At 44.2% G+C, this 27179-nt stretch overlaps 1 protein-coding gene and 1 long non-coding RNA gene across 2 annotated transcripts; both read left to right on the top strand.

The window, feature by feature from the left end:
* Nucleotides 1-1274: 1274 nt before the first annotated feature.
* Nucleotides 1275-19006, top strand: LOC123742562 (uncharacterized). The gene is made up of 6 exons (XM_082978684.1): nt 1275-1567; nt 9448-9549; nt 9800-10138; nt 10341-10477; nt 17950-18059; nt 18445-19006. The coding sequence occupies exons 1-6, from the start codon at nt 1420-1422 to the stop codon at nt 18575-18577; spliced, it is 969 nt and encodes a 322-aa protein (XP_082834810.1). The 5' UTR covers nt 1275-1419; the 3' UTR covers nt 18578-19006.
* A 53-nt stretch (nt 19007-19059) lies between these two features.
* Nucleotides 19060-22324, top strand: LOC123741886 (uncharacterized). Its single transcript, XR_014393121.1, has 2 exons — nt 19060-21787; nt 21877-22324. It is a non-coding gene; the product is annotated as an uncharacterized LOC123741886 (long non-coding RNA).
* The last annotated feature ends 4855 nt before the right edge of the window (nt 22325-27179 follow it).

The raw sequence follows: 27179 nt of genomic DNA, 5'->3' as shown, positions 1-27179 counted from the left end.
GAGTTAGACCTAACTTCTCTGCTGTTTATGTCCTGCAGCTATCACATTGTAGCAGTATGAAGAGTTAGACTAGACTTCTCTGCTGTTTATGTCCTGCAGCTATCACGTTGTAGCAGTATGAAGAGTTAGACCTAACTTCTCTGCTGTTTATGTCCTGCAGCTATCATGTTGTAGCAGTGTGAAGCGCACGTGTGCACATGCTCAGTCATTTTTTGCAATACACCGTCTTGCATCTTGTCACGCCATGACCATAGACAGCCCTTGGTTCTCTATGGTGTAGTAGGTCAGGGCGTGACAGCGACGGTCAACGGTCCGGAACCTCCAGAGACGGTCAACAGTCCGGAACCTCCAGCGACGGTCAACGTTCCGGAACCTCCAGTGACAGTCAACAGGCCGGAGGCTTCTTCTGCGCCGGTGCCCAGTCCAGGCACGGCGCCCGGTCCCGCTCCATGGCAGGAGCCTTCCTCTACACCGGTGCCCAGTCCAGGCACGGCGTCCAGTCCCGCTCCAAAGCCGGAGCCTTCCTCTGCGCCGGTGCCCAGTCCAGGCACGGCGTCCAACCCAGCTCCATGGCCAGAGCCATCCTTTGCGCCGGTGCCCAGTCCAGGCACGGCGTTCAGCCCGGCGCGATGGCCGGATCCACGGTCTGAGCGGGGGCTACGACCTGCACCGGAGCCGCCACCGACACTAATCACCCCTTTCCCTCCCCATTTGGTTTCAGGTTTTGTGGCCGGAGTCCGCACCTTTGGGGGGGTACTGTCACGCCCTGACCATATAGAGCCCTTGGTTCTCTATGGTGTAGTAGGTCAGGGTGTGACTAGGGGGTGTTTTAGTCTATATTTTCTATGTTGGTGTTTTTGTATTGTTCCCAGTTAGAGGCAGCTGGTAATCGTTGCCTCTAATTGGGGATCATATTTAGGTAGCAGTTTTCCCACCTGTGTTTGTGGGATATTGTTTGTTTTTGTATGTGCTTGTGACACTACGACTTCACGTTCTTTGTAAGTTTTGTTTCTAGTTTCACTGAAATAAAGATGTGGAACCCAACACACGCTGTGCCTTGGTCCACTCATTTTGAAGAACGTGACACATCTAGCTATCTGGAGACAGTAAATGTAGACCTCAGACCCTGTCTGAGAGAGATAGAGACACCTCTGAATAACTATTCTCTCTGGTGTCAATGTCACACAGGACACAGCATACTATTGGTTAGACAGTTTCCCCTTTAATGAGGTTGACAGTTAAAACTGTCTCTTACATTAGAATGAGTCACACAGAGGCTCCAGCTGTGCAGAGAACAGACACAAACCTACAACTGAGATAACAGCAGACTTTACAACAGTAGAAGTTACAGCAGTAGAAGTTACAACAGTAGAAGTTACAACAGTAGAAGTTACTGCATTTGAACACACGTGTGTAAAGATGTCAGAGGAAATCTATGAAAACAGCGATGGATTTAGAGGCAAAAAAATAAATGAAATAGAGACCATGGATTTTAATGATCAAATATACAACAACGAAAGACCCATCATGCCCTGCAAGAAGGATGGAGTTGGTGATCAACATTCAGGTAACAGTTTATCCTGGTATAGTGCTTGACACTGACACACACTTACACCCCAACACACACATGCACACACACACACACATGCACCCGCACACACACACAACTTTTTTGCACTACATTTCCTACACTGACTATATGCATACACACTGGATTCTACAACAGGCTCACATGTACTGACACTGACACCACACACAACATAAATACAGACATTTCTCATTTACATAAATATTCACACCCAAGTCAATACATGTTAGAATCACGTTTGGCAGCGATTACAACTGTGAGTCTCTGGGTAAGTTGAATCTCTAAGAGCTTTTTCTTTTCAAATTTCTTCAAGCTCTGTCAAATTGGTTGTTGATCATTGCTTGGCAACCATTTTGAAGTCTTACCATAGATTTGCAAGCAGATTTAGATCACAACTGTAACTCTGCAAACTCCAGTGTAGATTTGGTCTTGTGTTGTTGGTTGTCTGGTGGAAAGCAGACTGAACCAAGTTTTCTTCTATGATTTTTCCTGTACTGAGCTCCATTCTATAAAACATTTTATCCTGAAAAACTCCCCATTCCTTAACAATTACAAGCATACCGATAACATGATGCAGCCACCACTATGATTGAAACTATTGAGAGAAGTACTCAGTAATGTGTTGTGTTGGATTGCCCCCCTGTATTCAGTACAAAAAGTGAATTGCTTTGCCACATTTCTTTGCAGTATTACTTAAGTGCCTTGTTGCAAACAAGATGCATGTTTTGGAATATTTTTTATTCTGTACAAGCTTCCTTCTTTTCACTCTGTCAAGTAGGTTAGTATTGTGGAGTAACTACAATGTTGATCCATCCTCAGATATCACCCTTCTGTATCTGTGGTGAAATGTGGCAGAGCTAGAGCGATGTTTGTCAGACCATGAGACATCCTGAAAATCGGTCTTCTCTCAAAATCTTACGTAGCATCTGAACGGTTTGGCCTACAAACTATTATAACCACTCTATTGAAAGATGAGACTCTCACAAACGGGATGGGGTTCTCCATTTAGGACGTCCACAAGCCTCACACCACTCTGAAGGTACCAGTAAAAAGAAAGTGAATGGAAGTATATATGGAGATAGTTTAGTGCCTAAAATAAGGGGATAAATATATGTAAAAAAAATTACATGTTTCCTGATCTTTCTAATATCTCTCAGATTTAGGGCACTTCAGAACAAACATCCTTTTGATATTTTTGGGGACTATCTGTTGTTCCATGTCGTGAACCTGTTATTCAATGTGTTTCCATTGGCTAATAGCGTAAATGCCAAATTCAATGCTTCATGTAATAATTTTTTCACATTTGTTTTTATACATTAATGGGTCTTAAAATTATAAATCAAATAGCTAAATAATCCTTGGTATCTTAAAACAATTCCATATGTTGGCTCAGACCCTCCCCCGGCTCAGACTCTAGAGGGTTAAACACTATAATTGCAAGCAGAGTGATTCATTGCAACTTATTATGTGACTTGTAAGCAAATGACTTATTATAAATGAGCTTATTTAGGTTGAAGTGGTTGAATACTTATTGAATCAAAACATTTCAGTTTTTCATTTTATATATAAAACCTTATATGTTATAACAGGTCAGTATATAAATATTATGTTATATATAAATATTATGTTATATATATATATATATAAACATAATTCCTCTTTGACATTATGGGGTATTGTGTGCAGGTCAGTGATAAAACATCATTTAAAAGTCAGTCAGTAACAACAAAATGTGGAAAAAGGCACTTTTCTGATGGCACTAGCTACCTCTATTACCTCGTACCCCTACACATCAGCTTGGTACTGGTACTCCCTGTACATAGCTACCTCTATTACCTCGTACCCCTACACATCAGCTTGGTACTGGTACTCCCTGTACATAGCTACCTCTATTACCTCGTACCCCTACACATCAGCTTGGTACTGGTACTCCCTGTACATAGCTAACTCTATTACCTCGTACCTGTACACATCAGCTTGGTACTGGTACTCCCTGTACATAGCTACCTCTATTACCTCGTACCCCTACACATCAGCTTGGTACTGGTACTCCCTGTACATAGCTACCTCTATTACCTCGTACCCCTACACATCTGCTTGGTACTGGTACTCCCTGTACATAGCTACCACTATTACCTCGTACCCCTACACATCGGTAGGTACTCCCTGTACATAGCTACCTCTATTACCTCGTACCCCTTCACATCTGCTTGGTACTGGTACTCCCTGTACATAGCTACCTCTATTACCTCGTACCCCTACACATCAGCTTGGTCCTGGTACTCCCTGTATATACAGTGCATTCAGAAAGTATTCACACCCCTTGACTTTTTCCAAATTTTGTTACGTTACAGCATTATTCTAAAATGTATTTAACCTGTTATGGATAGGGGGCAGTATTTTCACGGCCGGATAAAAAACGTACCCGATGTAATCTGTTTATTACTCCTGCCCAGAAACTAGAATATGCATATAATTGTTTGATTTGGATAGAAAACACCCTAAAGTTTTAAAACTGTTTGAATGGTGTCTGTGAGTATAACAGAACTCATATGGCAGGCCAAAACCTGAGAAGATTCTGTACAGGAAGTACCCTGTCTGACCATTTCTTGGCTTTCTTTGTCATCTCTATCGAAAATAGAGGATCTCTGCTGTAACTTGACACTTTCTAAGGCTCCCATAGGCTCTCAGAAGGCACCAGAACGTTGAATGATGACTCTGCAGTCCCAGGCTGAAAAACAGTAGCGCATTTGGATAGTGGTCGATCTGAGAACAATGAGACGGGCGTGCACGTGAAGAGTCCATTTTACATTTTCAGTCTTTGAACGAAAACGACGTCTCCCGGTCGGAATAATATCGCTATTTTACGAGAAAAATCGCATAAAAATTGATTTTAAACAGCGTTTGACATGCTTCGAAGTACGGTAATGGAATATTTTGAATTTTTTTGTCACGATATGCACCGGCGCGTCACCCTTCGTTACCCTTCGGATAGTGTCTTGAACGCACGAACAAAACGCCGCTATTTGGATATAACTATGGATTATTTGGAACCAAACTGTCACATAATCCATCGTGCTGTTGAAAGGAGGACCAAGGCGCAGCGGGAATATGGATGCTCATATTTTAATTAAAAAAAAAGGAGTAAAGCATCCACTGAAAAAACAATAAACAAAACAATGAACAGTACTCACGATACGACAGTGTAGCAGGCTAAACCAAAAAAAGCAGTGCTCACAACAATTCCCCACAAACACACAGACAAACACACCCAACTAATATAGGACTTCCAATCAAAGGCAACACCACACAGCTGCCTTCAATTGGAAGTCCACCCCAATTACCTCTACATAGAAACACCCAACCTAGACAGAACAAAGAAAACACAACTTTTCTGCCACGCCCTGACCAACACTTATACACCTACTCCACCTGCTGGTCAGGACGTGACACAAACCAACATTTGTTGTTGAAGTAGAAGTCCTGGGAGTGCATTCTGATGAAGAACAGCAAAGGTAATCAAATTTTTCTTATAGTAAATCTGAGTTTGGTGAGTACCAAACTTGGTGGGTGTCAAATTAGCTAGCCCGTGATGGCGAGCTATCTACCCAGAATATTGCAAAATGTGCTTTCACCGAAAAGCTATTTTAAAATCGGACACCGCGATTGCATAAAGGAGTTCTGTATCTATAATTCTTAAAATAATTGTTATGTTTTTTGTGAACGTTTATCGTGAGTAATTTAGTAAATTCACCGGAAGTGTTCGGTGGGAATGCTAGTTCTGAACGTCACATGCTAATGTAAAAAGCTGGTTTTTGAAATAAATATGAACTTCATTGAACAAAACATGCATGTATTGTATAACATAATGTCCTAGGGTTGTCATCTGATGAAGATCATCAAAGGTTAGTGCTGCATTTAGCTGTGGTTTTGTTTTTTGTGACATTATATGCTAGCTTGACAAATGGGTATCAGATTATTTCTGGCTGGATACTCTCCTGACATAATCTAATGTTTTGCTTTTGTAGTAAAGCCTTTTTGAAATCGGACAGTGTGGTTAGATAAAGGAGAGTCTTGTCTTTAAAATGGTGTAAAATAGTCATATGTATGGAATCTTCTCAGGTTTTGGCCTGCCATTTGAGTTCTGTTATACTCAGACACCATTCAAACAGTTTTAGAAACTTTAGGGTGTTTTCTATCCAAAGCCAATAAATATATGCATGGGTTTTCATTGAGAATCTAGAATTTTAAGGCAGTTGCTTGCAGTTCCTATCGCTTCCACTGGATGTCAACAGTCTTTAAAAATTTGTTGATGTTTTTCCTTTGTGTAATGAAGAAGTAGCCCTGTTCAGAAAGAGGGTCGAGTGAAGTGTACTGTTTGATAGAGGCGCGTGACCTGAAAAACACTCTCCACTTTGTTTTCCTCCGGTATTGAACGCAGTTTATCCCGTCTTAAATTTTATCGATTATTTACGTAAAAAAATACCTAAAGTTGTATTAGGAAAGTTGTTTGAAGTGCTGGGACAAAGATTACAGGTAACTTATGAGAGATTTTGTAGTCATATTGCGCAAGTTGTTACCGGTGTTTCTCCTGGATCAAACGTGGACATTTTGGATATATAACGAAGGAATTAATCAAACAAAAGGACCATTTGTGATGTTTATGGGACATATTGGAGTGCCAACAGAAGAAGCTCGTCATTTTTACATTTACATTTACGTCATTTAGCAGACGCTCTTATCCAGAGCGACTTACAAATTGGTGCATTCACCTTAAGATATCCAGTGGAACAACCACTTTACAATAGTACATCTATATGTTTTTTTTGGGGGGGGGGGCGGGGGGGTTAGAAGGATTACTATATCCTATCCCAGGTATTCCTTAAAGAGGTGGGTTTTCAGGTGTCTACGGAAGGTGGTGATTGACTCCGCTGTCCTGGCGTCGTGAGGGAGCTTGTTCCACCATTGGGGTGCCAGAGCAGCGAACAGTTTTGACTGGGCTGAGCGGGAACTCTGCTTCCGCAGCGTTAGGGGGGCCAGCAGGCCAGAGGTGGATGAACGCAGTGCCCTTGTTTGGGTGTAGGGCCTGATCAGAGCCTGAAGGTACGGAGGTGTCGTTCCCCTCACAGCTCCGTAGGCAAGCACCATGGTCTTGTAGCAGATGCGAGCTTCAACTGGAAGCCAGTGGAGTGTGCGGAGGAGCGAGGTGACGTGAGAGAACTTGAGAAGGTTGAACACCAGACGGGCTGCGGCGTTCTGGATGAGTTGTAGGGGTTTGATGGCACAGGCAGGGAGCCCCGCCAACAGGGATTTGCAGTAATCCAGACGGGAGATGACAAGTGCCTGGATTAGGACCTGCGCCGCTTCCTGTGTAAGGCAGGGTCGTACTCTGCGAATGTTGTATAGCATGAACCTACAGGATCGGGTCACCGCCTTGATGTTAGCGGAGAACGACAGGGTGTTGTCCAGGGTCACGCCGAGGCTCTTAGCACTCTGGGAGGAGGACACAATGGAGTTGTCCACCGTGATGGCGAGATAAAGGCAAGGCATTAATTATATGTTATTTCTGAGTTTTGTGTCGCGCCTGGCGGGATGAAATATGATTGTCAGTGTTTGTTTGATGGGGTGCTGTCCTCAGATTATAGCATGGTTTGCTTTCGCCGTAAAGCCATGTTGAAATCTGACACGGTGGCTAGAAAAACAAGAAGTTCAGCTTTAATTTGGTGTGTGCACTTGAAAGTTAAATATTTTAAATATTTTTTTTTGAATTTGGCGCTCTGCCATTTCACCGGATGTTGTCAAATCGATCCCGTTAACAACCCTCCAGACGAGCTTCAATGCCATACAACTCTCCTTCCGTGGCCTCCAACTGCTCCTAAATACAAGTAACAACTAAATGCATGCTTTTCAACCGATCGCTGCCTGCACCTGCCCGCCTGTCCAGCATCACTACTCTGGACGGTTCTGACTTAGAATATATGGACAACTACAAATACCTGGGTGTCTGGTTAGACTGTAAACTCTCCTTCCAGACTTACATCAAACATCTCCAATCCAAAGTTAAATCTAGAATTGGCTTCCTATTTCGCAACAAAGCATCCTTCACTCATGCTGCCAAACATACCCTCGTAAAACTGACCATCCTACCGATCCTCGACTTCGGCGATGTCATTTACAAAATAGCCTCCAATACCCTACTCAACAAACTGGATGCAGTCTATCACAGTGCCATCCGTTTTGTCACCAAAGCCCCATATACTACCCACCACTGCGACCTGTACGCTCTCGTTGGCTGGCCCTCGCTTCATAATCTCCGCCAAGCCCACTCCTCCAGGTCATCTACAAGACCCTGCTTAGGTAAAGTCCCCCCTTCTCTCCGCTCACTGGTCACCATAGCAGCACCCACCTGTAGCACGCACTCCAGCAGGTATATCTCTCTGGTCACCCCCAAAGCCAATTCCTCCTTTGGCCGTCTCTCCTTCCAGTTCTTTGCTGCCAATGACTGGAACGAACTACAACAATCTCTGAAGCTGGAAACACTTATCTCCCTCACTAGCTTTAAGCACCAGCTGTCAGAGCAGCTCACAGATCACTGCACCTGTACGTAGCCCATCTATAATTTAGCCCAAACAACTACCACTTCCCCTACTGTATTTATTTATTTTGCTCCTTTGCACCCCATTATCTCTATTTCTACTTTGCACTTTCTTCTACTACAAATTTACCATTCCAGTGTTTTACTTGCAATTTTGTATTTACTTTGCCACCATGGCCTTTTTTTGCCTTTACCTCCCTTATCTCACCTCATTTGCTCACATTGTATATAGAGTTATTTTTCTACTGTATTATTGACTGTATGTCAATAATAAGGTGAAATAAAAAATAAAATAAAAAGACGGGCGAGGAGCTGTCCGTTGTGAGCGTTGGAATCAAGGGGTGAATCGAGTGGAACAGTGTCCAAGCCCGACTGGTAACGACACCACAGTCCAGGAAACTCTCTTCGGCGCCTGAGTCGATAAGAGCAGGCAGAGGGAAAAGCCAGGCTCTGCAACACGAGGGCGCCATCAAGCAGGGGTCTGGGGGGAGATGGGCCGGCGATTTGGCTCAACAGTATATCCCCCACTACTGCTGAGCAGCACTTTTGCTGGACGCAGGGAACAAGTGCAGACAAAGTGACCAACCTGGCCACAGAACAGGCAGCTTCTAGTGCTGATTTGCCGCTGCCTCTCCTCTGGAGAGAGACGGGCCCGGCCGAGCTACACGGAGGCAGCCAGTCAGGAAGGAAATCTTGACCCGTTCACTACCATAAGAGTTGGGCTGTTGCTCGAATAGTGAACATTGTACCAAAAAGGCTCTGTGTCTAGATTGATCAAGACAATTTTTATGGATGAGGGAAAAAAACAATTGAATCCATTTTAGAATAAGGCGTAACAAAATGTAGAAAAAGTCAAGAGGTCTGAAAACTTTCCAAATGCACTGTAGCCATGTTATTTTGACTTGTTATTCTTCTTAGTTTTTTCACTGTGTATTTATTTATTGTGTCGCTATTTTAAATGTTGTATCTTCAACTCGGCATTGTTGGAAAAGGACCCGTAATTCAGCATTTTACTATTAGCATACACCTGTTGTTTACAAAGCAAATGACAAATTACGTTTCATTTTGATTGAAATAGGTGCCGGCAGTCATTTGGGTACCTGGACTCTGCATTATGTTCAAGCCAATCATCTGTTAGAGGTTCTGGAACTCAGTTCTGGTGGTCTGTTCCATGCGTTTTTCAAAGAGAAACTGGACACATATGTAGAAACCAACTACAACGCTGATAAAGAGCAAGTTCTTATGGTAATCATTTGTGCTTCAGTGTTTTGTCAGTGGTGGAAGAGATACTCTGGAGCTGTTGCAGTGTGTCTGGGGCTGCTGTGTGTTCTTCTACTGGCTGGGATCATAGGCCTGTTACTCTACCGTGAGTTTGATATGTTCTCACTCAAACATTCTTCATCATCAGTGATGTAATGACCAGGGTTCAATTACATTTACATTTCAGTCAATTCCATTCAGAAAGTAAGCCAAATTTAAATTCCAAAAATTGGAAATCAATTGGAATTCCAGTGTATTTCCTGAATTGACTGGAATTGAATGCAACTGACCCCAACCTTGGTAATGTCTGATTAACTTTTCCACTGTTACCTTGTTCAATGATCTCATTATTTCAGAGAGAAACCAATTGACCAGTTACAACACCCTGACCAAAGATGGAGACCAGTTACAGACCAGCGGCAACAACTTGAGAGACCAACTACAGACTAGCAACAACACCCTGACCAAAGAGAGAGACCAGCGACAGACTAGCAACAGCACCCTGACCAAAGAGAGAGACCAGCTACAGACCAGTTACAACACCCTGATCAAAGAGAGAGACCAGCTACAGACCAGTTACAACACCCTGACCAAAGAGAGAGACCAGCTACAGACCAGATACAACACCCTGACCAAAGAGAGAGACCAGCTACAGAAAGAGATAGAACGTCTGAAACAATCTTTAGTTGAGAAAGGTGAGTCAAATAGTCTCATGACTGTTCTGTTTGACAGTCTCTGTATCAGTTCACGTCACTTACAGACAGGAATTTAACTTATATTAAATGAAAAATGATGCTTCCAAACCGTCCATTAGTTAGTGTCTTCCTTGAGTGTTTGATTGATACTTAATTAAACGTTGTATTTAAGTGACTAAAGCAAGAAATGTTCAACTTCTAGTGTGTCCGCAAGAATGGAAGAAGCTTGATAGCAGTTGTTACTACGTCTCTACTGAGTACAAATCCTGGGAGGAGAGCAGACAGGACTGCAGAAAAAGAGGAGCAGACCTGGTGGTCATCAACAGCGAAGAGAAACAGGTGTGTGACAAAGCGAGAGGGTGAGTGAGTGAGTGAGTGAGTGAGTGAGTGAGTGAGAGACAAAAAGAGAGTGAGACAGGGATGCAGTTTAAGCCCCACCCTCTTCAACATATATATCAACGAATTGACGAGGGCACTAGAACAGTCTGCAGCACCCGGTCTCACCCTACTATAATCTGAAGTCAAATGTCTACTGTTTGCTGATGATCTGGAGCTTCTGTCCCCAACCAAGGAGGGCCAACAGCAGCACCTAGATCTTCTGCACAGATTCTATCAGACCTGGGCCCTGACAGACCGGGGCCCTGACAGTAAATCTCAGTAAGACAAAAATAATGGGTGTTCCATAAAAGGTCCAGTTGCCAGGACCATGAATAAAAATTCCATCTAGACACCGTTGCCCTAGAGCACACAAAACTATACATATCTCGGTCTAAACATCAGCTCCACAGGTAACTTCCACAAAGCTGTGACCGATCTGAGAGACAAGGCAAGAAGGGCCTTCTATGCCATCAGAAGGAACATAAAATTGACATACCAATTAGGATCTGGCTAAACATTGTTTTAATCAGTTATAGAACCCATTGCCGCTCACCAACCAAGAATTCACAAAATGGGACAAACATCAAATTGAGACTCTGCATACATCATTCTAAAAAATATCCTCTGTGTACAATGTAAAACACCAAATGATGCATACAAAGCAGAATTAGGCCGATACCCGCTAATTATCAAATTCCAGAAAAGAGTCGTTAAATTCTACAACCACCTAAAAGGAAGCGATTCCCAAACCTTCCATAACAAAGCCATCACCTACAGAGAGATGAATCTGGAGAAGAGTCCCCTAAGCAAGCTGGTCCTGGGTCTCTGTTCAAAAACACAAACAGACCCCACAGAGCACCAGGACAGCAACACAATTACACAAATAATAATTACTTGACATGTTAGAAAGTATTAACAAAAAAATAGAGCAAACTAGAATGATATCTGGCTCTAAACAGAGAGAACACAGTGGTAGAATACCTGACCCCTGTGACTGACCCAGACTTAAGGAAAGCTTTGACTATATACAGACTCAGTGAGTATAGCCTTGTATTGAGAAAGGCCGCCGTAGGCACACCTGGCACTCAACAGAAGACCGGCTACAGTGGGGGAAAAAAGTATTTGATCCTCTGTTGATTTTGTACGTTTGCCCACTGACAAAGAAAGGATCAGTCTATAATTCTAATGGTTGGTTTATTTGAACAGTGAGAGACAGAATAACAACAAAAATATCCAGAAAAACGCATGTCAGAAATTTTATAAATTGATTTGCATTTTTATTTTCTTTACTATCTTTATTGATTTATTTAGTACTTTAACTACTTGCAAATAATATGACATTTGAAATATCTTTATTGTTTTGGAACTTTTGTAAGTATAATGTTTACTGTTCATTTGTATTGTTTATTTCAGTTTTGTTTATAATCTAGTTAACTTGCTTTGACAATGTAAACATATGTTTCAGAGAGAGAGAGAGAGAGAGAGAGAGAGAGAGACTTTTGACTTTCTTTACTGAAACATTCTCATTTCATTTAAAACTCACCACCCAACCTCCCCCTTAAAAATAAAACCAAAAATACATCCTGTAATGCATACATGTACCATACTCGCCTTTCCAGCAACCACATGATACAAACCAACATCACAATACTCAAGACAATACCCACTCCTACAACCGTATATCCAAAACATCTTCCCCAGCTATACAGACAGCCCCCCCAACACACCATATCTCCTGAAACATCTCCACACTTTTTATCATTTTATAGAACTCAAACTCAACCCTAAGGCGCGCAGAGACCATCCCATTAAACAATAATAAAGGGTCTGTTATCCCCCCACCTTTGACCCTGTTCCTCCTTGTTAGCCAAATAGCTAACTTTGCCTGAGCAAACAGAAAATTCAACAAAACACATTTTTCCTTCTCCTTACTTGAATACCTGTATCCCATTATGAACACCCCACCAGTAAAGACCACCCCCAACCTCTCACACAGACATTCCAACAGAGACATTAATGGCATTAATCTGGTGCACACAGAAAACACATGAATCACAGTTTCTTTCATTTTACAGAAAGGACACTCCTGCCCGACTCCCGGTTCAACCCGTGCCAACCAGCTGTTAGTGGCCAGGGCTCCATGAAGAACCCTCCACTGGAGGTCCCCTGACCTCTTTGGTACTGGGGGTTTGTAGAGCCCCCTCCATCTAAAACCCACCATACTCTCCGCTCCACATACACCCTGCCACTGATGTGCCTTCACTCCTGTTAGGCTCCTAATGTTCCTCACCTTAACACAGAGGTTGTAGAGGGCTTTACCTCCCACCCCTTCAAACTCCCCCAGGCTCGGAGTGTTAAAATCTAACAAGTCCTCCAGACCCCCTTGCCAGTCTCCAGTCTCTGCCGTCACCTGCAGTGGCGGAAACATTGGTGGCCCCTCTCCCTTTGGCTGCTCAAACATCCCCCTTACCGGCTCAGACAGTGCCTCCTGGACCTCCTCCAGGAATCTCTCCAGCAGCCTAAGAGACGTTATTCCTGTTTGCTGTGCCAAGACTTCCGGGCTTTTCCACCCCTCCTCTCCCAGGAGTCTCAAGTCACCCAGCCTTTTTACACCCCCTGCCATCAGTTGCCTCTGCAGGGTGGCCGACTGGACCGATCTCAGAGGGATGGCTGGGTTGTGGAAGATAGGCTCCTCCCACACCCACAGCCCAGGCTCCACACCCCCTTCTCGTGTGTGCCTTAGCAGCTGCCAGGCCCTCAGCACCGCAGAGTAAAAATCTGAGAGACCTGCTGTACTCAGCCTCTCCAGCTTCATGAGGAACAGCTGCCGGTCCAACCCTAAATCTCCAGCTCTCCTCAGCAGCGCGCATGCTGGTTCCCTCCAGCCAACATCAGTATGGTACAGCAGTCTCTGTGCCGCCTTTAGCCGGAAAGCAGCCATCCTGCTCTCCAGTTCCACCAGGCCCTGTCCTCATTCGTGGACGGTCATATACAACACTGCCGCCCTCAGCCAGTGATGGCCCGACCAGAAGAAGTCCACCAGCTTGCGTTGCAGGCCTGCGAGCCGACCGGCGGGGGGGTTGAGGACAGCCAGTTTATGCCACAGGGAAGATGTCACCAGGTTGTTAATTATCAGCACCCTCCCTCTATATGACACTTGGGACAGGAGCCACCTCCACCTGGCCAGTCTTGACACCACTGCCTGTGACAGCCCCTCCCAGTTCTTCCTGACCCACCTCTCCGAGCCCAGGTACACCCCCAACACTTTAAGCCCTTCACAACCCCACTGCAAACCCCCTGGAAGCAGAGGAGGAGCCCTATCCCCCCATGCCCCACATAACAGAGCTTTGCTCTTGCCCCAGTTTACCTTAGCTGATGAAGCTCCCTCGTACACCTTCAGACTGGTCTCCAGTGCCTGCATATCCTTACCATCCCTGACCATGACAGAAACATCATCTGCATATGCTGACACTGCTATGCCTGTCACCACACCCATACCTGTCCAGCACACTCCCTGCAGTCTCCTGTGTAGCAGTCCTAAAAAAGGCTCAATGGCTAGTGTGTATAACTGCCCAGATAGAGGGCATCCTTGTCTAATGCCCCGTCTCACCCAGACTGGCCTACTGAGCCCCCCTCCCACCTTAACCATACATGACGCCCCAGCATACAATAGCTTCACACAGGTCAAAAAACTCCTCCCAAACCCAAACACAGACATCACATTAAACAGATATTCATGGTCCACTCTGTCAAAAGCCTTCTCTTGATCTAAAGAGACCAGTCCAAAGTTCACATTAGAACCTCTCGACAAGTCCAACATGTCCCTAATTAAGAACAGGTTGTCCGTGATTGAGCGTCCCGGTACACAATATGTTTGGTCCTTAAGTACTATCGAGTCCAAGTGGGACTTCAGTCTGTTAGAGAGGACCTTGGCAAATATCTTGTAGTCCGCACAGAGCAATGCCACAGGCCTCCAGTTCTTAAGTTCACACAAGTCCCCTTTTTTGGGCAGGAGAGTCAGAGCCGCCCGACGGCAGCTCATCGGCAACTCTCCTACCCCGACGCATTCACGCAACACGCAAAAGAAGTCCTGTCCAATTATTCCCCAGAATTTTTTATAAAACTCCACTGGGAGTCCATCGACCCCCGGTGCACGACCGGGGGACATCTGGGTTACGGCCTCTGCCAGTTCATGGGACAACAGAGGAACGTCGAAATCGTCCCTCTGTGCCAGAGAGAGTTTAGGGAGTCCTGTGAACAAGACCTGAGCACACAAAGGATCACACTCTTCTGCCCTATACAATTCAGTATAAAACTCCACAGTCCGCTCCCGCATCTCACCCACCACAGAGGTCACCCGCCCATCAGACAGCCGTAGACAATGCATACCTTTGGTTTCACTGCTCTGTCTTTCCAAACCAAAGAAGAAGGAGCTGGGAGCATCCATCTCATTGAGCATGGAGAATCTAGCTCTTACAAGTGCTCCCTTTGCTTTAACCTGGAAAAAACTGCCCAGGTCCCTGCGTAATTCAGCTAAATTAGCCTGGAGGCCTACATTGCCTTGCCCCACCATCTCTACCTCCATCTCACTAATACACCGCTCTAGTTCCCCCAATACTCTCCTAGCCTCTGAGGATGAGAGAGCTGTGTATTGTTGACAGAAAAGCCGAATTTGGACTTTCCCCACATCCCACCATTGGCTCAGAGACTCATACTCCTCTATTTGCTGCCTCCACCTTTCCCAGAAGGTCTGGAAACCTGCGCAAAAAGTGGCATCTTGTAAGAGCTTTACATTGAATTTCCAATAGGATGCCTGCCGGGGCCCTGGTGAAATAGACAGCCGAGCCATGGTTATGTAATGATCGGGAAACCCCACCGGGAGAATGGTAGCGCCCAACAGCCTATTGCTCCGATTCCTAGACATATAAAACCGATCAAGTCGGGCTGCACCCACCCTAGCCCCAAAAACCTTCACCCATGTGTACTGTCTTGTGTTCGGATGTTTAGTTCTCCAAACATCCACTAAGTCGAACTGATTAATAATGTCCCTTAACACTCCCACTGACACTGAATGAGGCTCTTCCCCATTTCTGTCTTTTGTAAAATCCATTGTGAAGTTCCAGTCCCCTCCGACCACCAGTGTCTCCTCAGGCGCTACCTGTGAGAGTTCCTGTCTAAGACTCCCAAATAGAACCCCTTTTTCTCTCCCTGTGTTAGGCGCATACACATTTATAAAGACAAAACCCATGTTGTTAATTTCTGCTTTAACAACAAGGAGCCTACCCCTACACACCTCCTTTGAGGAGCAAATTTTTACAGACAGACCCGGTGCAAAAAGGACTGCCACTCCTGCACTAAGATTTGTCCCATGGCTCAACACACTTGCCCCTTTCCACCAGAGCCCCCAATCGACTTCATTCAACACATCACTATGTGTCTCCTGCAGAAACAACACCTGTACTTTTTTTTGTTTTACATATTCACCCAACACACTCCTCTTTCCCGCATCTCTGGCGCCATTTATATTGAGCGAGCCTACCCGTAGAGTCTCCATAAGAAGTGGGAGAAAAGCCAGCAGAGAAAAAAGACCAATAGCAAAGCTCAAAAACCCCAGTGTCAGAAAGAAAGTATACATCTAAACAGTGTCTGAAGGTAAACCCTTACGCACTGTAGTGACCCACTTCCTCAACCTAAACCGTTTCCTGGGTGAGAGGACACCATGCCCCTCATTTTTCATAGCATGTTGTACTGATCGTACAAACTTTCTTGAATCAGGGAAAAAAGCCTCAAGATTAACTTTTTTCCCCTTGGTCTCATTCAGGAACTTTGTCAGTTCTCTCAACGTGTACTTAGACCCCTCTGCTTGACTGGCTGTCAGCTCCGGGCCTATTGAAGAGGAGTCTGAAAAAAATATCTCCTCATCCTCTTCCTCAGACTCACTTTCCTCCTCATCTCTATCTCCCACCCTGACCACCTGCTCTTCCTCTCTGGTCATGGCATCCCCCACAGCAACAGGCAAAATTTCCATTATGCCTTTAACCACACCCTTTTTCCTTTTCCGCTTGGCACCCTCCTCCTCCCCCCCTAGTCTCTTACACTTCCCCACTATACTCTCCTCATCCACTAGCATAACCTGACTAGACCTAGCATCCTCTACACCACCCTCCATAGCATGACTAGGCCCAGAATCATTTACACCATCCTCCAGCCTCAGCTACCCCACCATCTCTAGCCTGACTAGGCTTAGCCTCCACTACCCCACCATCTCTAGCCTGACTAGACCCAGCCTCCGCTACACCACCATCTCTAGCCTGACTAGACCCAGCCTCCACTACACCACCATCTCTAGTCTGACTAGACCCAGCCTCCTCTACCCCACCATCTCTTGCCTTACTAGACCCAGCCTCAGCTACCCCACCATCCCTGGTATGACTAGGCCCAGCCTCTGCTGTCTGCATCTCATTTCACCCTGCACTTTGACCTCGATTTCCCCCACCGGCGCTTGTACCCTCACTTTGTCTATGGCCTTTATGTGGGCACGCAAAGCTCTTATGCCCCAAATCCCCACACTCAAAACACCGTAGACTGTCTGTGCTGGCAAACCCTGCATAGAGCCCCTCCCCATGCCTCACTTTAAAATGCACATTTAGCTGTTGCTCATTGTTGTTCAGAAACATAAACACTTGCCTCCGGAACGAAACAACGTGCTTAACAGCAGCTGCCTGAAAACCTGCCGACAGTACACGAAACCCGCTAGCAAACTTACCAAAACGACTCAGCTCTTTCCTGATTTGATAGTCCGTAATAAACGGAGGTAAATTTGCAACAACTACTCTTGTCGAAGGGGTGGAAAGAGGTAAAACTGGCACCAACACATCCCTTACAAATATTCCGCTAGCAATTAGCCTACCAACCAAATTTTCTCTTTTCATGAACACCACCACTGCTTTGTTCATTCTAGAAGCAGAATGTATAAATTCAGCTCCTACCTGTTCGCCGACCGCGAGCAGAACCTCCTCCACCTTAACTCCATTCTCAGGAACACACCTGAATCCATGCCGTATCGACAGCGTCTCCTCCGCGCTAGGCTGAGAAGCCATCGCGCATACCACACCTTGCAAACCCCAGAAACCTTACTCTGTCCTCTTCCACCTTAACTCTGAAAAAAAACGGTGGATACCGCTAAAACAAATATTGCATTAACCCTCCACCATAGAAAATAAAATGTAAGAAAAAGATCAAGAAAAGAGTCTAGAAAGTTAGGACAGAGTCCTCCGCACCAAACACTCAAACTCCAAAAAACTCCCAGCATGCACACACACAGAGAGAGAGAGAGGGAGAGAGAGAGAGAGAGAGAGAGAGAGAGAGAGAGAGAGAGAGAGAGAGAGAGAGAGAGAGAGATTAACAATGTTGTCTCTCTCCCTTAACTACAGACATTGGTCAATTGGTTATGTGGAGTATATGACTATGTCTGGATTGGTCTGACTGACTCTGTTACTGAGGGGACCTGGAAATGGGTGGACGACACACCACTGACCACAAAGTAAGACATTCATGAATTCTGTGTCACTATGACGTCACTGTCTGGAGTAGTAGGTTCAGAGTGGACAGTCTGATTCTATGTGTTGTTTCTCCTACAGGTATTGGAACAGTGGACAGTCTGATTCTATGTATTGTTTCTCCTCCAGGTATTGGAACAGTGGACAGTCTGATTCTATGTGTTGTTTCTCCTACAGGTATTGGAACAGTGGACAGTCTGATTCTATGTGTTGTTTCTCCTACAGGTATTGGAACAGTGGACAGTCTGATTATATGTGTTGTTTCTCCTACAGGTATTGGACCAGTGGACAGCCTGATTCTATGTGTTGTTTCTTCTACAGGTATTGGATCAGTGGACAGTCTGATTCTATGTGTTGTTTCTCCTACAGGTATTGGGACAGTGGAGAGCCTAATGGTGGCGTGGCTGACAACTGTGTGTATTTCTACTCCTGGACATCAGACAAAGGAGAATGGTGGGACTATTACTGTTCCTATAAATACAGATGGATCTGTGAGAAATAGGATTCATCCTCGGTACTCTGAACTGCTAAATAGGATTATGCTAAGTACTATCAATCGTAAACTTTTTTGTGCTTATTCAATTTACCTTGTCAAGTACATACAATATATAACAATACAAATGTATAATACATTATAATAAAAATAACAAAACATATGCAATAACAATACAATGAACTGATAACAGAAGGACTGTTCTCTTTATTGTCGTAGTAATTCACCACTAAGGACTCAAAGTAAAAGGAAATGAATCCTGAGTTGACTGTTCAGCTACTGTAGGTTATTCTCCATATGGCTGAGTTGACTGTTCAGCTACTGTAGGTTATTCTCCATATGGCTGAGTTGACTGTTCAGCTACTGTAGGTTATTCTCCATATGGCTGAGTTGACTGTTCAGCTACTGTAGGTTATTCTCCATATGGCTGAGTTGACTGTTCAGCTACTGTAGGTTATTCTCCATATGGCTGAGTTGACTGTTCAGCTACTGTAGGTTATTCTCCATATGGCTGAGTTGACTGTTCAGCTACTGTAGGTTATTCTCCCATACGGCTGAGTTGACTGTTCAGCTACTGTAGGTTATTCTCCATACGGCTGAGTTGACTGTTCAGCTACATGCTAGTGTAGGTTATTCTCCCATATGGCTGAGTTGACTGTTCAGCTACTGTAGGTTATTCTCCCATATGGCTGAGTTGACTGTTCAGCTACTGTAGGTTATTCTCCATATGGCTGAGTTGACTGTTCAGCTACTGTAGGTATTTCTCCATATGGCTGAGTTGACTGTTCAACTACTGTAGGTTATTCTCCATACGGCTGAGTTGACTGTTCAGCTACATGCTACTGTCGGTTATTCTCCCATATGGCTGAGTTGACTGTTCAGCTACATGCTACTGTAGGTTATTCTCCCATATGGCTGAGTTGACTGTTCAGCTACATGCTACTGTAGGTTATTGTCCCATATGTCTGAGTTGACTGTTCAGCTACATGCTACTGTAGGTTATTCTCCATATGGCTGAGCTGACTGTTCAGCTACTGTAGGTATTTCTCCATATGGCTGAGTTGACTGTTCAGATACTGTAGGTTATTCTCCATATGGCTGAGTTGACTGTTCAACTACTGTAGGTTATTCTCCATATGGCTGGGTTGACTGTTCAGCTACTGTAGGTTATTCTCCATATGGCTGAGTTGACTGTTCAGCTACATGCTACTGTAGGTTATACTCCATATGGCTGAGTTGACTGTTCAGCTACATGCTACTGTAGGTTATTCTCCATATGGCTGAGTTGACTGTTCGGCTACATGCTACTGTAGGTTACTCTCCCATACGGCTGAGTTGACTGTTCAGCTACTGTAGGTTATTCTCCATATGGCTGAGTTGACTGTTCAGCCACTGTAGGTTATTCTCCATACGGCTGAGTTGACAGTTCAGCTTCTGTAGGTTATTCTCCCATATGGCTGAGTTGACTGTTCAGCTACATGCTACTGTACGTTATTCTCCCATATGGCTGAGTTGACTGTTCAGCTACATCCTAATGTAGGTATTTCTCCATATGGCTGAGTTGACTGTTCAGATACTGTAGGTTATTCTCCATACGGCTGAGTTGACTGTTCAGCTACTGTAGGTTATTCTCCCATATGGCTGAGTTGACTGTTCAGCTACATGCTACTGTAGGTTATTCTCCCATACGGCTGAGTTAACTGTTCAGCTACATGCTACTGTAGGTTATTCTCCCATGTGGCTGAGTTGACTGTTCAGCTACATGCTACTGTAGGTTATTCTCTATATGGCTGAGTTGACTGTTCAGCTACATGCTACTGTAGGTTATTCTCCATATGGCTGAGCTGACTGTTCAGCTACTGTAGGTTATTCTCCATATGGCTGAGTTGACTGTTCAGCTACTGTAGGTTATTCTCCCATATGGCTGAGTTGACTGTTCAGCTACATGCTACTGTAGGTTATTCTCCCATATGGCTGAGTTGTCTGTTCAGCTACTCTAGGTTATTGTCCCATATGTCTGAGTTGACTGTTCAGCTACATGCTACTGTAGGTTATTCTCCATATGGCTGAGCTGACTGTTCAGCTACTGTAGTTTACTCTCCCATATGGCTGAGTTGACTGTTCAGCTACTGTAGTTTACTCTCCCATATCGCTGAGTTGACTGTTCAGCTACTGTAGGTTATTCTCCCACATGGCTGAGTTGACTGTTCAGCTACATGCTACTGTAGGTTATTCTCCCATACGGCTGAGTTGACTGTTCAGCTACATGCTACTGTAGGTTATTCTCCCATGTGGCTGAGTTGACTGTTCAGCTACTGTAGTTTACTCTCCCATATGGCTGAGTTGACTGTTCAGCTACTGTAGTTTACTCTCCCATATCGCTGAGTTGACTGTTCAGCTACTGTAGGTTATTCTCCCACATGGCTGAGTTGACTGTTCAGCTACATGCTACTGTAGGTTATTCTCCCATACGGCTGAGTTGACTGTTCAGCTACATGCTACTGTAGGTTATTCTCCCATGTGGCTGAGTTGACTGTTCAGCTACATGCTACTGTAGGTTATTCTCTATATGGCTGAGTTGACTGTTCAGCTACATGTTACTGTAGGTTATTCTCCATATGGCTGAGCTGACTGTTCAGCTACTGTAGGTTATTCTCCCATATGGCTGAGTTGACTGTTCAGCTACATGCTACTGTAGGTTATTCTCCCATATGGCTGAGTTGTCTGTTCAGCTACTCTAGGTTATTGTCCCATATGTCTGAGTTGACTGTTCAGCTACATGCTACTGTAGGTTATTCTCCATATGGCTGAGCTGACTGTTCAGCTACTGTAGTTTACTCTCCCATATGGCTGAGTTGACTGTTCAGCTACTGTAGGTTACTCTCTCATTCTACTGTAAATCACTCTCTCATTCTACTGTAGGTTACTCTCCCATGCTACTGTAGGTTACTCTCCCACGCTACTGTAGGTTACTCTCCCATGCTACTGTAGGTTACTCTCCCAAGCTACTGTAGGTTTCTCTCCCATGCTACTAGAGGTTACTCTCCCATGCTACAGTAGGTTAATATCTGGATTGTATCATAACTCTTGTCTGGTGTGGGATGTGCAGTTCCGGAGTGCAGAGAATAACTTGTACTGATGTGGATTGGAGCAAACAAACCATCTACATAGTGGTGATGTGTACGTTTTAGATTATATTATTACTATTATTTTACTAAGGTTGTATATGTTTTACATTATATTATTACTATCATTTTCATTAAGGTTGTGTTCGTTTCACATTATATTATTACTATTATTTTATTAAGGTTGTGTATGTTTTACATTATATTATTACTATTATTTTATTAAGGTTGTGTATGTTTTACATTATATTATTACTATTATTTTATTAAGGTTGTGTATCGTTTTACATTATATTATTACTATTATTTTATTAAGGTTGTGTATTTTTACATTATATTATTACTATCATTTTATTAAGGTTGTGTATGTTTTACATTATATTATTACTATTATTTTATTAAGGTTGTGTATGTTTTTGTAGTAAAGGAATATAACGTTCCAGATTAAATGTATCTTTGGAGACAGTGAAGTGTGTGTGGCTTTTACTTTTTAATCTTTTGCTTGAATAAAAACCACGCTTACAAATGAATGATGATAACAACCCTTTGCTACTCCATGTCTTAAAGTAAAGTGTTATAAGTCACTGTGGGTGTGAGGTAGCAGTAATAAAATGCTGTTTTATAACACCTACTTTGCTGTTGTTTCTTTTCACTGGGGTTTTGTCAACTACATTACCCATGTTTATTCTTTGTTCTGTCTTCTAAGCACGGTCCTCTTCACTGACTTTCATGATTCTTAATTCAAGGTGAGTGGTATTAAAGTGACAATGCTTTCTCCTATTATTGTATTACGCATGTGTTACAGGTCCCAGGTGGTGGGGAATAATCAAATGTTATTTGTCACAAGTGCCGAATACAACAGGTTGATAACAGCTAGTCATACGGGGATATGACTGATAACAGCTAGTCTGGGGATATGACTGATAACAGCTAGTCTAAGGATATGACTGATAACAGCTAGTCTGGGGATATGACTGATAACAGCTAGTCTGGGGATATGACTGATAACAGCTAGTCTGGGGATATGACTGATAACAGCTAGTCTGGGGATATGACTGATAACAGCTAGTCTATGGATATGACTGATAACAGCTAGTCTGGGGATATGACTGATAACAGCTAGTCTGGGGATATGACTGATAACAGCTAGTCTGGGGATATGACTGATAACAGCTAGTCTGGGGATATGACTGATAACAGCTAGTCTGGGGATATGACTGATAACAGCTAGTCTGGGGATATGACTGATAACAGCTAGTCTGGGGATATGACTGATAACAGCTAGTCTGGGGATATGACTGATAACAGCTAGTCTGGGGATATGACTGATAACAGCTAGTCTGGGGATATGACTGATAACAGCTAGTCTGGGGATATGACTGATAACAGCTAGTCTGGGGATATGACTGATAACAGCTAGTCTGGGGATATGACTGATAACAGCTAGTCTGGGGATATGACTGATAACAGCTAGTCTAAGGATATGACTGACAACAGCTAGTCTGGGGATATGACTGACAACAGCTAGTCTGGGGATATGACAGATAACAGCTAGTCTGGGGATATGACTGATAACAGCTAGTCTAAGGATATGACTGATAACAGCTAGTCTGGGGATATGACTGATAACAGCTAGTCTGGGGATATGACTGATAACAGCTAGTCTGGGGATATGACTGATAACAGCTAGTCTGGGGATATGACTGATAACAGCTAGTCTGGGGATATGACTGATAACAGCTAGTCTGGGGATATGACTGATAACAGCTAGTCTGGGGATATGACTGATAACAGCTAGTCTGGGGATATGACTGATAACAGCTAGTCTGGGGATATGACTGATAACAGCTAGTCTAAGGATATGACTGATAACAGCTAGTCTGGGGATATGACTGATAACAGCTAGTCTGAAGGGATATGACTAGATAACAGCTAGTCTGGGTGGATATGAGCTGATAACAGCTAGTCTGGGGATATGACTGATAACAGCTAGTCTGGGGATATGACTGATAACAGCTAGTCTGGGGATATGACTGATAACAGCTAGTCAACATGGCTGATATGACTGATAACAGCTAGTCTACGGGATATGACTGATAACAGCTAGTCTGGGTATCTCGGCTGTTCACAGCTAGTCTGGGGATATGACTGATAACAGCTAGTCTGGGGATATGACTGATAACAGCTAGTCACAGGATATACAGACAGAGATAGAGCAGAAACTCCCATATCTATTAGGTGTGTGTCACCACAGCTGCAAGAATTGTGACCCAGAACGGGACAACCAGTGGAACACAAACACCATCGCAACCTATATTTATCTGTTTCCTTTCATACTTTAACTATTTGCACATTGTTACAACACAGTACATAGTCAATAATATAACTTTTGAAACGCCTATATTCTTTTGTGAGTGTAATGTTTACTAATGTTGTCTGTTGTTCATTTCACATTCCTCTTGCTTTGGCATTGTAAACGTGTTTCCCATGCCAATAAATCCTTTGAATGTAATTTAATTGAGAGAGAGAGATGGAGAGGAATAAGGTTTTTATTTTACCTTTATTTATCTAGGCAAATTAGTTAAGAACAAATTCTTATTTTCAATGACAGGCTAGGAACAGTGGGTTAACTGGATTGTTCAGGGGCAGAACAACAGATTGTTCCTTGTCAGCTCGGGGATTTGAACTTGCAAACTTTCGGTTACTAGCCCAACGCTCTAACCACTAGGCTACACTGCCGTTGTAATGTAACAAAATGTGGAAAAAGTCAAGGGTCTAAATACTTTCTGAATTCAATGTGTGATGGTGAACCGGAGTGCTGAGGAGGTGAACCGGAGTCCTGAGGAGGTGAACCGGAGTCCTGAGGAGGTGAACCGGAGTCCTGAGGTGGGGAACCGGAGCCCTGAGGTGGTGTCCTGAGGTGGTGAACCGGCGTCCTGAGGTGGTGAACCGGTGAACCGGCGTCCTGAGGAGGTGAACAGGAGTCCTGAGGTGGTGAACCGGCGTCCTGAGGTGGTGAACCGGCGTCCTGAGGAGGTGAACCGGCGTCCTGAGGTGGTGAACCGGCGTCCTGAGGTGGTGAACCGGTGAACCGGCGTCCTGAGGAGGTGAACCGGCGTCCTGAGGAGGTGAACCGGAGTCCTGAGGTGGTGAACCGGCGTCCTGAGGAGGTGAACCGGAGTCCTGAGGTGGTGAACCGGCATCCTGAGGAGGTGAACCGGAGTCCTGAGGAGGTGAACCGGCGTCCTGAGGAGGTGAACCGGGTTGAGGTCAATACAAAGTGATACAAATGGTAATGTAAAACATCCAGAGGTGTTGGGGTCAATGGGAGTCAGATGGGCGGGGCACACAGGGAATTCACTCCAATGTCACAGGACTCCTCAGACACACCCCTTATTACTGGTGAAGGAAGGGAGGAATTACACACAGGACTCCTCAGACACACCCCTTATTACTGGTGAAGGAAGGGAGGAATTACACACAGGACTCCTCAGACACACCCCTTATTACTGGTGAAGGAAGGGAGGAATTACACACAGGACTCCTCAGACACACCCCTTATTACTGGTGAAGGAAGGGAGGAATTACACACAGGACTCCTCAGACACACCCCTTATTACTGGTGAAGGAAGGGAGGAATTACACACAGGACTCCTCAGACACACCCCTTATTACTGGTGAAGGAAGGGAGGAATTACACACAGGACTCCTCAGACACACCCCTTATTACTGGTGAAGGAAGGGAGGAATTACACACAGGACTCCTCAGACACACCCCTTATTACTGGTGAATGAAGGGAGGAATTACAAACAGGACTCCTCAGACACAGCCCTTGAGAAGTGTAGTACTCTAATCCGAGCCAGGTCTCATGCAAATGATCAACATGCAAGTTACAGTAAGTCGTTTTCCTTTTTCCCAGTAAGAAGCACGTGACACGCTGACTCTCACACATAGCTGTTGTTACACTCATTCACACTTCTGTACTTAGTGACACCATACTTTCCTCTGATAAACAGGAAGTTGGTAGAGTAGTGTGCAATGCAGTTAGTGTCTCTCCACTTGTTCTGATGTCGATAGAGGATGAGGAAGAGGATATGAGAAGTGAGAGTAATTGTAGACCTTAGGCCCTCTCTGAAAAAAGACAGAGACATCTCTGATTAAATATTATCTCTGGTGTCCATGTCACTCAGGAGACAGTAGTTAATATTGTGAGTGCGCCGTCTTGCATTGAGCTATCTACTGTTCATCTTGCTGCTGGTGTCAACATCATATCAGAGTGTCAGTTTAAACCTCTGCTTACAGTTTAACAGGAAGTGAACCGCCAAAGTTTCAAATGGTGTGAATGTTATCGCCATTGAAAAACCTCTGAGATAGATGCAGACATACATTCTAATACATATCTCTGAATAACTCTCCTCACTGAGACAGTAGAGATTAAAATAACTATACATGGCCATCGATGGTGTGCAAGGTGAAATGTCTTAAACTACTAGGTCCTGCAACTATTACGTTGCAGAGAGTTAGACTAACTTCTCTGCTGTGTGTGGGGGGGGGGGGTTGGGGGGGGGGGGGGCAGCAGACAGAGTGTGGGGGGGGGGAAAGAGATACAGAGAGAGACACAGCTAGACAGAGTGGGGGGGAGATACAGAGAGACACAGCTAGACAGAGTGGGGGGGGGGGAGATACAGAGAGACACAGCTAGACAGAGTGGGGGGGGGGGGGGGAGATACAGAGAGAGACACAGCTAGACAGAGTGGGGGGGGGGGGAGATACAGAGAGAGACACAGCTAGACAGATATAGAGAGAGACATTTAGACCCCCTCCCCCCTCCCTCTCTCCCTCTCCGGAAGAGGAAAGGAGAAGTGTGAGTAGACATCTCTGAATAACCATTCTCTCTGGTGTCCATGTCAGACAGGATACAGTAAATATAGACCACAGACCCTGTCTGAGAAAGACAGAGACATCTCTGAATAACTATTATCTCTAGTGTCCATGTCACACAGGAGACAGTAAATATAGACCTCAGGCCCTCTCTGAGAAAGATAGAGACATCTCTGAATAACTATTCTCTCTGGTGTCCATGTCACACAGGAGACCGTATAGAATGATACAACTCTACATGGTCATTGATGGTCGACCACAGAGGGCCAGACTCACAGGGTCCCATTTTACTCCATGTAAAAATATTGTCACTTCTTTGCTTTAATCACATGGTAAAACGTATATACACTGTTGTAAACTAAACTAATATAAACTAAATATACAAACTAATCTACACTGTTGTAAACTAAACTAATATAAACTAAATATACAAACTAATCTACACTGTGGTAAACTAAACTAATATAAACTAAATATACAAACTAATCTACACTGTGGTAAACTAAACTAATATAAACTAAATATACAAACTAATCTACACTGTAGTAAACTAAACTAATATAAACTAAATATATAAACTAATCTTCACTGTGGTAAACAAACA

Source organism: Salmo salar, chromosome 08 (assembly GCF_965601325.2).
Source record: "Salmo salar chromosome 08, fSalSal1, whole genome shotgun sequence".
Taxonomy (NCBI): Eukaryota; Metazoa; Chordata; class Actinopteri; order Salmoniformes; family Salmonidae; genus Salmo; species Salmo salar.
This window is presented reverse-complemented; position numbering and strand designations above follow the sequence as displayed.

Coding starts and splice junctions, on each gene's coding strand:
- LOC123742562 (XM_082978684.1), top strand. CDS start 1,420: ATGTCAGAGGAAATCTATGAAAACAGCGATGGATTTAGAGGCAAAAAA. Junction 10,139..10,340: donor ACAATCTTTAGTTGAGAAAG/GTGAGTCAAATA, acceptor TTCAACTTCTAG/TGTGTCCGCAAGAATGGAAG. Junction 10,478..17,949: donor TCAACAGCGAAGAGAAACAG/GTGTGTGACAAA, acceptor CCTTAACTACAG/ACATTGGTCAATTGGTTATG.